Raw genomic sequence first — 13,712 nt, forward strand, 5'->3', positions numbered from 1 at the left:
TTCTCTTGTCACTATTTTACTTTTCTTATAATTCAACACATTAGCCTGACATTGTTGGGAGTATAATAAATTTTCCAAGCCGCGGCGACATTCCGATTACGGTTGTACGTTATGAAGAAATAAAAACAGACGTTCGGGTTGAAAAGTGTCGAAAAAGCTCAGGTTGAGAAAAATCGAACACCTACCTACGCGTAATCACTTCCAACGGCGTGACTCACAGGGCGGTTTTCATCGCGTAAAAATCAAGGCGACGTTTCGCTCGCAACGCCGTCAGGGAGGAGAGTTTGATCGAAGGTCTGGCGGTGGTGAAAAAAGCTCTAGTCAGCCTCGGCATCGGGGCCGAGTCGATCCTCTTTATCCCTCCCCGCACCTCCGACTGCGAACAATACAGTAATTAACGGAGCGAGGCTCGCGGTTGTAGAGCCTTCGGTTATAAATCCGGACAAATCAGAGCTGCGGCACTTTGGGACCTCGTTTGGCGAAGCTCGTCGTGACCTCGACCCGCCTCGCCTCGCGTCTTTGCTTCGTCGCAAGCTCGCGAAAGCGAAAAACGGGGCAAAGGCTCGGATCTTCGATCAGAAGGCTGTTCTTTGTGCTTCCTGATCTTCGACGCGGACAAAGTACGAGGGGCTTTTTTCCCCTGCGTCAACTCTACCATGAATTTTCATCGTAGGTAGTTCCACGAAGGTCGGATCAAACGCGATTCGAGTCTGCAAGATGTCACTAATTCGTCTTACCGGCAAAAACGGGCAACGGATGATAAGAAATATCGGTCGACGTTTGTACCTAACCTGGATGGTTGCGGGATTAAGCTTATTTGTTTGACTCTGTCGGAGAATATATCAAGTCTTCAGATTTTCGTAGAAGTTGAGCTTCGAAAAGGTGAAAATTTTCGAAATGTAAAGGTCAAGTTAGAGGAAAAGAATAAAAATGGACGACCGTCAACCGATCCAGTTGCAGGTTTAAAATGTCGTAACCACACCGTCGTTACAGAGAAAATAAACAGGTTCGTGAGCTAATTAAGGGAATGAACAGGCAGCGAAATTAAATTATGAGGATAAATGCTCTAACGAGCAATGCGTGTTTACAAGTTTACAGTCAGAAACAAGACTAGGCTGTTTTTACAATAATATTGATTGACGCAGCAGTCTTATTCATTTGGTAACATGTGAAAGCTCTGTAAAGCGTATTTCATCCATGGCGACGACTACTAGATGAGAAAAGGAGGGCAAAACGGATGATTTCACCCTGTGTAACAATATTTCTAGGATGGCGTGTTGCCGTTGGGGTGAAGATGAAAAGAAAAAAACTGACCCCGCAGTGTTTCCGGTTTCCGTTGGTTCGCCGGGCTCGTTTTCCTCGGCGCCGAGAGACACGCGTCGCTCTTGCGGGGCTTAACGAACCATTTTTGTTCGTTTCTAGAAAATTCCCGAGGGAAACGGAATCTCGTTGGACGAGAAAATCAATTCGTCCTCGGCATATTCTAGGACAGCCAGTGGGCAGCGAGTCTTTTCGGACAGTCGTCCAGTCCTTGGCTTCCTCTTCGTCCAGCGTCGCGCGACTCTCGGAGGTCTTTGATCGTTGATGCGAGCCCTTTTTGTAATTGGGAAAGAGAAGACTATCGGCCCGGAGCCGAAGGTAACTTAACGTTGTCAGGTATCACCGTCCTTTCGCCGCCAGTCCGTCAAAGCGCCGCGGTCAGCCCTGCGAGGAGCTTGACACCATTAATTGGTCGCGAGTGAGCCGAGACTTTGGACCATTTGTAACAACCAACTAGCCGCAGACATTGTCAAATGCTGACCCCCTGGATACGGGTTATGGTAATCTACCCGGAGCCAATTTGCCTGTACGAAATGCCGGACGAACTTTAGGAAATTGGACCCCCGAGCTTCCTTCCATCCTCGCTTATACGCAAAGACTGCCGAGGGTTAACGTCCTCTAAAAACATTTCGCCGTTCTCTGTAAGAACTCTAATACATTGGGCTAGGTTGGCGAGAAATTAGCCAACGTTTCGCGGAGTGTGTTGTTTTCACGGGGACTGAAAGTGAGGGCGGACTCGACGTTCCCAGTAGTACAGCCTGTGTTTGGTCAGCCCTGCGGTTCCAGTTTATAGTACGCTGGTAAGTTTTGAGGACCCTTTACGGGTGTCGAGCAGTCGGAAAGTGAGGGCTGATTCGACGGACGTCCCGTGCTCATCCTTAGTCGGGAAATGTGCGAGAGCAAGGGGCCCGAGCGTGACGTCATACTACCCATTACGATCGAACGTGTGGAGGAGAGGCGGGGAAATCGTAAGGCAGTCCTCTTGTATTTATTGGATGAACTTACAACAGCTTGTTCGATTTTCTTTGGTTGTTTGGTAATAATCGACGCGACGAAAGATGGATCTGAACCATGAAGCTTTGGCCGAATGGTGGGAAAAAACAGTTGGACTAAAAATGAAATATGAGCTTATGCGTTCAACTTTGTTTTTATATTTTCTTCCCTCCTTCTTCCTTTCTCCAAACTAATTGGGAAACGATTTCCAAATCCGGCTTATCGCTTGTAACAAATTACACTTGGTCGACGAATTCACAAACGAGAGGAAACGTGACCTACGATATGTTGCTGACAATGTTGCAAACTATCTTGTACCCTGTGTTTCCAGGCGATTTACGACATGCTCGGCGCATGTTCGAGCAACAGGCCAGCCGACAGCGCTGAGGAGAGGGCGAAGAATATCTTTGCCAAAATGGACGAGAACAACGACGGACAGCTGACGCAAGAGGAATTCCTTAAGGGCTGTCTGCAGGACGAAGAACTCTCAAAGATGCTGGCACCTTAATCCCTATTCGCCGGAACAAGATAAGATATATACATATATACAATATGTTGATTTGCTAAACACGGTCACGTTACAATAACAGCGCATATGAAACGCTATATACAGAATATACCTACACTAATTTACATTCGGTACGCGGCGTCGATCTTGATACATGTAAGTACGTACACCGTAACGGTCAGATCTGGAGCGAAATGCGCTTTCTTTCCGCGTTATCTGAAACCGGATGAATCTTCCGTTCGTCCGTTCATCTTTAAAAATGGAAAAACAAAAAAAATGCAAAGAACAAACAAACAAAAAACTGCCGATCAAAAAAATATCATTCTTTCCTTTGGACGTTTTCATTATTTTTCTGTCATTAAGACTGGGTGTACTGGAAAGAGTCGCGTATTTTTTGATTCAATAATCGTTTGATTGGGATGCGCGATCGAAACTTGAACGGAAAATATGAAGAAAAAGAGGTCTGACCGTCGTTCCGCGTTGAGGACGGAAATTCAACCGGTATCAGGCTGCGCTCGCGATAATTGCAGTTATAACATTACATTCTGAATCTGAATAATTCTCAACACCTATATGTCGATTATTCGCAATACACCTATTATACATGCGTTATATTATCTTGATTGAAAGTGCCATGGAAGAAATATACAGAAATGAATCGCGCCGCACGGTCCGATAATCCAGTCGTCTTTTATACATATATAGGGGATCGCATTTGTGTGAACCATGCTTACGCACGTAAAACGATCACGCACACATCATGCATATATAATATATTATATAACTGATAAATAATGCCGGCGAAACAAAACGGAGTTCACACGTTGTATCATAAGGCTTTGACAATTACATCGATTTTAGTCGGTTATAATACATAGTTAATCTTAAATTATAAATTATAAATTATAAATTATACATATATACACGTACACAAACGCGCGCACACACAAATATATATTAATTATATAAATATATAAGAGAATTGAGTGGCACATTCCATTTATAGATTTGCCAACGGAAACTGTAAGCGTACATATGACGTGCGTATGCGGAGATAACTAGTATAAATTATACAATAGCGGGGACGTTAAATCGAGGGTTTATTTCGTGGAAAATATTCCGCTGATACAGACGAGGAACGAGAAAGCTGTCTTGGAAAACATGAAAATCGATAAATCGTATTTCGCAAGCACGGCCACGGATCGAGAAGAGGTGGTGAGCGCAGAAATTGATAACAAATAATTGCTTGCAAACGGTGAATTTGCGGCTTGAACGGCTATTGATCGAATGATGAAAATGAAGAAAAAATGAAACGAAGCGAAACTAATTCCAAATCGACCCCTCCGACGATACGTGCACGTACCCAACAACGCTCTGTTCCCATTACCTTCGCGAAGTATGCGCGCAGAATTAAATTCCGATCGATACTACACATCCCACCTTACACGTACGTATACGTTGAGTTATTTTAAAAGAGAATCGTCTGCCAGGCTTCGTCATACCTCCGTACCGTGTATATATTTATATACATGCATATACATGGGGTGCAATTTGTCGGTTTGATTATACAGAAATGCCTGGTTGAATTCGAACAGCCTCGTCACGTTCTATACAAGTATAATATTTTTCGCGGAATATACCCTCAAAATTTCTATATTGTATACACCCTGCGATTTCGGTGGCTAGCAAGAAGCTTCTCGCGCTTGAGTAAAGCAAACAAAAAAACAGAAAAGAAATTTATTAAAAAAATTCCTAACCCTTTATATTATCTGATTGTTAGATTCAAGGTTTCTCGAGGTTATTAATAAATTTGTTATTGTACGAAAGAAAGAAAGAAATATGTCAGCTGATTAGGGTTTTAATATACCTACGTATATATGCCTATGCATATACGCATACCTACACGTATGAGCTGTAACAGATATATATATACCTATATGGAATATACATGTATATATATTTCAATAAATGTTCATATTACACCGTTATCATTTTTATCTCTGGTTATACATATATATAAATATATTATATATAGTTAAATTTTAAGATCCAACCCGATATATCAATGATAACGATATAATATGAACATATATATACCATACATTGCGCAAAGGTAATATACTTACTTTTACGATATTTGCACACCGGCTAGCATTTATATATTATTATATGATACAATACGCGATAAATGAATAATTAATTCAGTAATTAAATATTACAGTATAATTACTCATCGAATAACAATAATAATTATATGGAAATAACGTATAAGATGCGATTACAAGAGAACGTGGTCGAACGAAATAAAAAAAGAAACCACGTTGAAAAAAAAAAAATACAAAGCCTGCTGTTCTTTGACACGTAATGCGTAAGCAACGTTGAAACGTTTGAAACGTTGCCGCGCGGCTGAAGCAGTAATGTTAAAAAAAAAAAAAAAAAAAAAGATAAAGAAAAAGCGAAACACAATACCCGTTGCTTATTACTTTTCATCAATCTCATCTTTGCCATTCCAATGACTTATCGAAGTTGTGAAGATACGCAATTCGAGAAATTTAATCATTCGCTTGCACTGGAGTAATTTAACTCATTATCAACGTGGATAAAAATTTGTTATTCGTCTCTCGAAATGGAAATAAAAAGATTAAAAAGAAAATAAAAATTAGATACATGCAGCGGCAGCTGCGCGTACACGACGTTCTGTTAAAGCGGTATCTGAACCGTGGTTTCCTGAAAAACGAATATTCAAATTTATTCCGATACCTAAGCGTTGCATTATTTATTTTTTTAAAATTTTTCTCCTAGTTGCGATTTTCCAATTTTCTTGTCGTGTCCAGCAATTAGAAATATTGGACAAAAAAGTATCCCTCTACACGCTATAGCACTCAAGGTTACCTGCGTAAATTCTTAGCTAATCACTTTTACCTATATACCTACACGTACACAAAATCTAGCGATATAGGCGTAAGGGGAATTTCAAATCTTAAAACGTTAGGTAGTAACTTGATGATACGCCTCATCTGCAGAGTGATTCGTATTTATACCTCTATATAACATACGAGTATACCGTCTGTAATGAAGTGTGAAGAAACGTAAGCAGACTATTACAATATAATGTCTACGAACTTAGTGATATAGCATTCGACCAATTGCATGTCTTAATTAGGAAAAAATAATAAAAAAAACAAAAAAAAAAAAAAAAAAAAGAAAAACAAATCAAAACAAAAACAAGAACAAATAACTAAAGTGAATAAAACAATACAAAGTCTCTGCTTCTGACGAACTTTGCTACTGTGAGAGACGCGACGGTATCGCTTATCGATCGTTATGAATCGTCATTGACCTGGTATATTCGCTGAGAAGAATTACCTGTTGCCATGATCGCAAAAGTCGATAAAATAGACAGATTTTTTGTATTTTTCCGATTGCCCGAAAATGCGGGAAAACATTAATTTTGCTTGCAACCGTATAGATGGATATCTTTTATTTCTGAAGTCTGTAACAGTTTTAACTTGAGCAATCACTGAAATTGGATTCCCTTCTTCTCAACGGATTTCACCAGGCAAAATCTCCAAACGGACCTGGCGTCTATCTCATCAATCATACATCTAGTATATTAGCTACATATCATCATCGCGTCCTTCCATATATTTCTACAATACTTATGTATAACCTTATCTTGTAACTTGTAATCGCAACTTTCTTTCTGTGTACGCTTTTAGGTACTTCTGTATACATATATATATATATATATGTATATATATATATACATATATTGTATATAATATACGTTACGTAAATTACTTATATACAACTATTACTGTACGTAGAGTAAATTTTAACGCGGCAGAGCTGATCCTGCAATTCATATATTATCTTAAAATTATATAACTTACATATGTACCGATAAATTATTGTTGTACCAGAAACACCAGCATTTACCCTTGCGTTTTTGATTGGTCCACTAATTCGTCGTTCGCAGCTTATACCTACCTTTTAGTAAAGGAAACAATGGAAAGAAAAATATCCTCACAGCGTGTGATAATTTCTCGCCGATTGTTCCTCTTTGTTTCTCACTCGAATTAGTAATGTCTTAAAATACGTACAAATTGCGTCAGATTAATATTAACCGGCATCGAGTAACACTCGCTGTATAATCCACTGCTGCGGCGGAAAGTCAAGCATCGACAATCTGTATAGAATGTTCACGAAAGATTTACGTAACATGCAGAAATGAAAATATTTCCAATTGCTTTACGCGTAATTAGACGGCGGTATAATAAATGAAAATAAAAGGAAAGTGGCCGTGAGAGCCGAAAAGTTCGGAGTTTTGTTGAATCTCCTCATCACAAGTTGTACATATTATATGTGTCATAATTTTGTCACCGTATAATTTAAGCGATTATTGCCAAACCCCACGCATGCGAATCGATTAATAATGTCTGCAGGCTGAGATTTATTTATTAAAATACACCAACGAAATCAACGAATATGATGTAACCTACGCGATATCTAATATTTTGTATACCTGCATCTAGACATATGTATTATATATTACGTGTAACAAAAAACGCGTGCTAAACAACCGAGGCCTTTATATTTCGTTTGATCATTTCGCTCATTCGTTCGTTGATTTGACGTAAAACGGTATAAAAATTTATTGTGCAAGGTGACGATCCTCTCGACGAGGAACGAAACGATGTCAATTCTCGAGAAAAAAAAAAACCAAAAAGTAAAAAAAAAAAAGATAAATAAAAAATTGAAGGAAGAATATATATACATATATCGAAAAAATTAAATCTGTGTACAACGATTACAACTGACCGTAACTCATTGTGCATTATTGCTATATTTTATATTTTTCTACTTCGCATAAAATTCCCCCTTGCTGGATTTACCCGCGTGTAACTTCACCACTATCTCCTAAATCGAATTGTCTGCACAGCCGATTCGGCTTTATCCTCTCCCTCCCCTGTCCTCCTCCCCCCTCCGTAATCGTCTGGAGCTTTTCGTTAGCACGCAACTAAACCTGCCGCGTTTACCGCCTATTGCAAGCGATGCAAGTCTAGGCTTAGGCGTAAAAATTTCCCCTCTTTCGCCTGTTCAGCTCACTCAACTGCATCGCGTTTCCCTTTCGCCTCTCACTTGCTAATCGTAAGCTCTGCTTGCCGAGTAGTCCGGACTCGACCGTTGAGTCGGGCTTATTCGGCTGACTGATTGTCAGTCCGTAGGTATCCTCCATACCCATATTCAGCTCTTCGTAGATGTCGGGTAACTCTTCGAGGAGTTACCGAACGAATTGCTGATTCCTGAAGCTTTATTGCTGCAAGTGAAAATTTTTGGAAAAGTTTTCTTCTTCACGTTCCAACCGCGAAGTTATGAAATAACAAACGATCCAGAGAAACTCGCCTTCGAGTTTTTTTTTTTTGCATTTAACACAAAACTGTTTCGAACTCGTCTTTCTAACGAACTTTACGCCAAGGTGAAAAGATTCCGATAGTAATTCGTTTCACCTTTTTCATAAACTGGCAAATTACCATTAATCACGAGAACTGTGTTTTGACGAAACCCTTTTCTTTTTAGTAATATTCATTTCTTCATATGTCTTCCCCCTTTGGTACATCGGGATATTTATACCACGAGGTATTCGTTTACACGAAATTCCTTGTGTTATTATGCCTGACTCAAATTTCATTTCATTGTGCTGTATCGTCACTTGAATTGATGTATAATAATCTGCACCGCGGTCGCCAATGTGACTCGAGTTCTGATTACGAGGCAAAAGTGTAAATATATGCTGTTCACCCTCATTATTATTATTATTATTATTATTATTATTATTATTATTATTATTATTATTATTATTATTATTATTATTGTCATAATTATTGAAATAAATTTATCGAGTATTATTGTACAAGTATGATAAAATAATCTCGAATAACTACTTTTATTTTTATCTCAGCGTTGGCTGACACGTGCACGCATACATACCTGTATATTTATATGTATATGTATACGTGTATATACATATATCGTAATTATGACACGCAATACGCAAAAATAATCATATATACATCATACATAACCTCTGTAACGTTTCTTAGGCTAAATTGGAATACATCAAACCTCTGTGTTGTAATAGATAGTAATATTATATGTTGGACACCTAACGAGGATCGCATAGGTATAGTTTTTATACGTACACACATTATGGGTGTGCAAATTGATTCTACCGTACGTACGTAGGTACGTATGTACAATGTGTACAATGAGTCTATGCACGCTATAATATTATTATATCGTCCATCGAGACGTACGTACATCGTATATTATACTTTGAATCGTATAGTTTATCATCGTCGCACGATGCGCGAGTTGCGTTACACCGATAGATGAAATTCCAAGTGCATGCAAGAATGATTATTGTCATTGCCATTTACACTCGCGACAAAGTATACCGCATTATTATATTATTGTACGTGATAAACGTCGGGTCTTTCAAATCTCCGTGACGTCGTTTAGCAAAGCGACGCTACGATGTTTAATCTCGAAAGTTATACTTGTTAGGGGAATTGTGACGGCGATTGTATAACGAATTAATTGTCGAAACTCGTAAACGCGTCGGCTCATTCTATAACTACCCCCACAATCTGCAGCCTTGGACCCATTCGAGTTCCCTCATTTTGCTCGAACAAACAATCGTATATTGTTACCGCGGATGTGGGGCAACGCCCTTGTTTCGTTTGTTTAAATTTTCACCGTAACTTTATCTTTTCAATTCGTAACATTTGCGGCGAGGAATAACAGTTGCCAAATACTTGGCTGCAAGTATTGAGGATATCGCAATATTCGTAAAAATATTGGAATTTCCTTACGTCGCGTAAACTTTAAAAGAATACGCTTTATGAAAATTACAATTCAAAATCTACCGTCAATTATACATATGATTATATTCCCATAGCGTTGCGCAACAATGATCGTTGAGTTACTGCGGAATATTGGATTATTTCCATGAACTCGGAAGCATAAAAACAGGTGGCAGTAAAGCCGGGCGGGGACATGGATAAATTCCTCGGAGATTCGCGAATCAGTCCTTTACTTCAGAGGTCTGCGACGACCTCAACTTACGCGCGGCACAGAGGATCCCAACTTTCGAGTTATAACTAAAACAACAACAACCAACAACAAGAACAAGAACAAGAACCGCCTTGGCGAGAACGTTCCAGAGTAACAGTTTCCATTTGCTCTAGGCGTGCACACGAATTGCGCCCAGGATAGAAACTGCGCGGTATAAATTTCCCTCCACGTAGCGAATAATTCTCGGCAATAACAATCAAAACTGATCGCCGACGGGTCGCAACAAATGGCAGGCTGCCCCCGTTAACGAGATCGGTCGATAGGCCTCCCTCTGCAACGGATAGTTTTCAATTAATAACCAAATGCAATTCCGGCTCTACCTCTCGCGCAGCCATGAAAATTCCTCGTTGCGGCGCGGAACCGCATCCGGAATATTGGGGGGATAGGGCACGAAATGTATTAGTCCCTTCTAGCTGTGAAACCCGTGCACGGGCGTAAGGGAAGTTTGAAAACGTTCGCGCGGTAACGAAAATTCAACGCCATCTTGCGATAACGGAACGATGTGAAAATAAATCAATTACGTGCTGCGATAATCGATTTGATACTAGTCCCCCGGTTTACAGGATTAACGACAAACCTTTCGTCGAAACTCATGTAATTGTACAGGGTTGCATGTAAATCACGTTTATACGCGGCGTGTACACCGATTCATGGGTAAATACGTACGTACGGTGCTTAAAGTATACAAATATACGTGTATAAATTATGTTGAAACATGAACAAGTATTTATACATAGTAGATATTATACATATATTAATATATGTATATATGGTGTATTCGTTATAATTTAGGTAATTCTATATCGTGTACCTTCAACACATGCTGCTGTCTCGGAAGAACCTCGTAATTTTTATGTAGGTCATTATTATTATCATCATTATTATTACAACACTAAAATAAATTACACTATGCTCTGAACGCACTGTTGTTGATCCTTAACGATAATTTTCTTTCTGTTCCAGGTAATGTGGATGGAAATTGAAAATGTACGAATGGTATGCAGCGTGGTTGGCTTGTGTGAAAATCTGCAATATGTGTGTCGGTATATTTGCGTTTGCCAATTGAGGGAAAGAAAGAGAAAGAGAAAGAGAGAGAGAGAGAGAGAGAGAGAGAGAGGGAGGATGGATGAGTAGGTAGCAACATACCGGGAGTCGGCACTCTCACCACAGAGACTCCCCGGTATGGTCGCGTATGAATCGGCGCGTATTGAAAATTGCGCCAAGCACCCCCGACGATTGGCTCGAAAAGCGATGGGAGAAGGGTTGCCTGTCCGTTTTATTGCACGTCAATTCGTATCGCGTACGGGAGGCGAGGCCTTCCCTAACGGGATTAAATTAACGCCCCGCTGCTTTGCAGCCCCCGGTAACAAACACGGGTACAAATGAATACGGGTAGTGACGAACGTGCGCGGAAAATCGGAATCGCTGCGGGGAAAATATCTCTGGTATGCTTTGACGAACCTCGACGTTTCACGTTTCACGTCCCGCTCCGATCCATCCACGTTTCGTTCGATACGCGACGCCTTCTTTCAAATCATACTGTCACAGTTTGCCTCTCGCGGCGACTAATCGATCCTCGATCAATATCAGTTCGACAGTACAGTGCGTTTTCTAATTTCTAATCTCTTTACAGACCTGACGTCAGGTGCGGGTTGGCCAGACGCCGCGCCGCTGCTAAGCAGAGAAGAAAAAAAAAAAAAACAACTTCCCACGTAGGATAGTTAGATTAGATTGTAAGTATTAGGAGAAACGGAGTCGGAGAACCCGCGGCATTCGGCGGGCTTTGAGGGAATCGACTATGGGGAAACAAAACAGCAAACTGAAGCCTGAAGTGCTGGAAGACCTCAAACAGAACACCGAATTCTCGGGTAACGTAGACCGCGTGCTGGATAATTTGCAAACTTTCGTTCGTCCTACGATCGGCCCTCGTTTTATTTTCGATATCGTCTCATTCTTGATATCTTGTCAATTCCACCTCCCCCCCCTGCTCCAGATGCCGAGATTCAAGAATGGTACAAGGGCTTCTTGAAGGACTGTCCAAGCGGACATCTCAGCGTCGAGGAGTTCAAAAAAATTTATGGCAATTTCTTTCCTTACGGGGACGCGTCGAAGGTAGGATCTTACAAACACGAGGATGAAATATATGTTAAAATAAGAAAACGAATTTCACTTCCTGTATGTCGTAACAGATCGCGAGGCGGTCATGTCGGATGCTACTAAGATATAATAACTAACCCGTATTTACACACGCAATTCGTATTATTATCCGAATCACGCCCACCCACGTATATTTTAATTACTCTCCTGTTAACCATACTCTGGGGGAAAAAGGTAATTTTTGCGTAATAGCCAGCATGCGATTCAATTGACATAATAATAATTGATTAATTATACAAATGTATAATATTTGCCACACCAAATGGCTTCACACATGATTCTCTCTCGCTTTACGTTCAAGGCATGAATTCTCTAACTTACACACGTCTGCTTCATGAAATTACACGAACAGAAAATAATTTCAAAAATTATTCGACGGTACTATGTTCCGGCATTTTGATAAACTGTCGATTGTTAAACCGGTATGAGATATAAAGCAGTGCAAAAACATGCGTGCTTAGTCCGATTGGAATTTACCATTAAAGCTGAAACTGTACAAAATTTGACAGAAAGCACATAACATTTGTGACAACAAATTTTTGACAGTCTTCAAACACATAAAAACAAAAATTCCGTAGTACGATTAGAATCTTTGGGAATGTTAAGAAACCTCGAAATTTTTTAATTCAATTTTAATTTTAATTCCCATTTTCAAACAGTGACAAAATTTAAAAAAAAATCAGTTCTTATACGACTACCATGTACGTGATTAACTTTATCAGTACAGAAATAGTGCCTGAATGGACTGTAAAACCCGAATCTGTTTCTTCATGCGTCGAGTCACTTTTGATGAGTCAAGACTCTTCTCTACAACAATTTTTCCGCACCCGGAATGCGCAAATATGAATTCCAACGACTGCATGTCCCCCGAAGCAGCTTTGCAAGCTTCTACGTAATCCCACAAATATTCTTCTGCACATTCTGCACCACTAACGTGTCCCTAGATTCACCAAATAATATAAAAGTCTGGCAGAGGTGGGTTGACGGCGACTTTCGTAATGAATAAAATTTATCGAACTTATTCGTTTCTGAACCGTTGGATGAAAAATTGTAGCGATCCGGGTATCCGGACCGTCTCGTTAACCTGGCCTCTGTGCGGCACGACGCATCCGCAAATTCCTACAGAGAGGTGGAATGGTCGCGTAGCACAGCTTTGATCATGTTCTATGGTGTGGGTGGTTCGATGAAATCCGAGGTGCCAAAAATCCGTAACGTTTTTACTGTGTGATTAGTTTGCAGAGCACGTATTTAGGACGTTTGACGCAAACGGCGACGGGACGATCGACTTCCGGGAGTTCCTCTGCGCCCTCAGCGTAACGTCCCGGGGCAAGCTGGAACAGAAACTCAAGTGGGCCTTCAGCATGTACGACCTTGACGGGAACGGATACATCTCGCGGCAGGAGATGCTCGAAATAGTGACGGTAGGTACAAGTGGCGGGGAACAGAGATGAGGCGAGATTGTCAATCGTAGAAAATCGTACGCTTGGCCGCAGCGATTCCGAGACGGATAAGTTTTTCACGAGTCGGTTACGTTGGCAATGCAGAATCAGCCCGCAGCGCCGCCGTCTGCGTGAAGCCGTGAAGCAAGCTCAATCTT

At 40.4% G+C, this 13,712-nt stretch overlaps 2 protein-coding genes across 6 annotated transcripts in view; both read left to right on the forward strand.

Moving 5' to 3' along the window:
* LOC107220791 (neuronal calcium sensor 2) overlaps positions 1–7,577 on the forward strand; it is a 99,191-nt gene extending 91,614 nt beyond the window's left edge. For all 4 annotated transcript variants that reach the window (XM_046733140.1, XM_046733141.1, XM_046733142.1 and 1 more), the window contains one exon: positions 2,645–7,577. In XM_046733140.1, the coding sequence (XP_046589096.1) occupies positions 2,645–2,821 (177 nt within the window). In that variant the 3' untranslated portion in view covers positions 2,822–7,577. The remainder of the gene's footprint in view (positions 1–2,644) is intronic.
* Positions 1–13,712, forward strand: part of LOC107220785 (neurocalcin homolog) — a 112,092-nt gene that overhangs the window by 91,647 nt on the left and 6,733 nt on the right. For both annotated transcript variants that reach the window (XM_015659516.2, XM_046733138.1), the window contains exons 2-4: positions 11,592–11,826; positions 11,952–12,070; positions 13,348–13,536. In XM_015659516.2, coding sequence (XP_015515002.1) covers positions 11,757–11,826; positions 11,952–12,070; positions 13,348–13,536 — 378 coding nt within the window. In that variant the 5' untranslated portion in view covers positions 11,592–11,756. The remainder of the gene's footprint in view (positions 1–11,591; positions 11,827–11,951; positions 12,071–13,347; positions 13,537–13,712) is intronic.

Source organism: Neodiprion lecontei, chromosome 2 (assembly GCF_021901455.1).
Source record: "Neodiprion lecontei isolate iyNeoLeco1 chromosome 2, iyNeoLeco1.1, whole genome shotgun sequence".
Taxonomy (NCBI): Eukaryota; Metazoa; Arthropoda; class Insecta; order Hymenoptera; family Diprionidae; genus Neodiprion; species Neodiprion lecontei.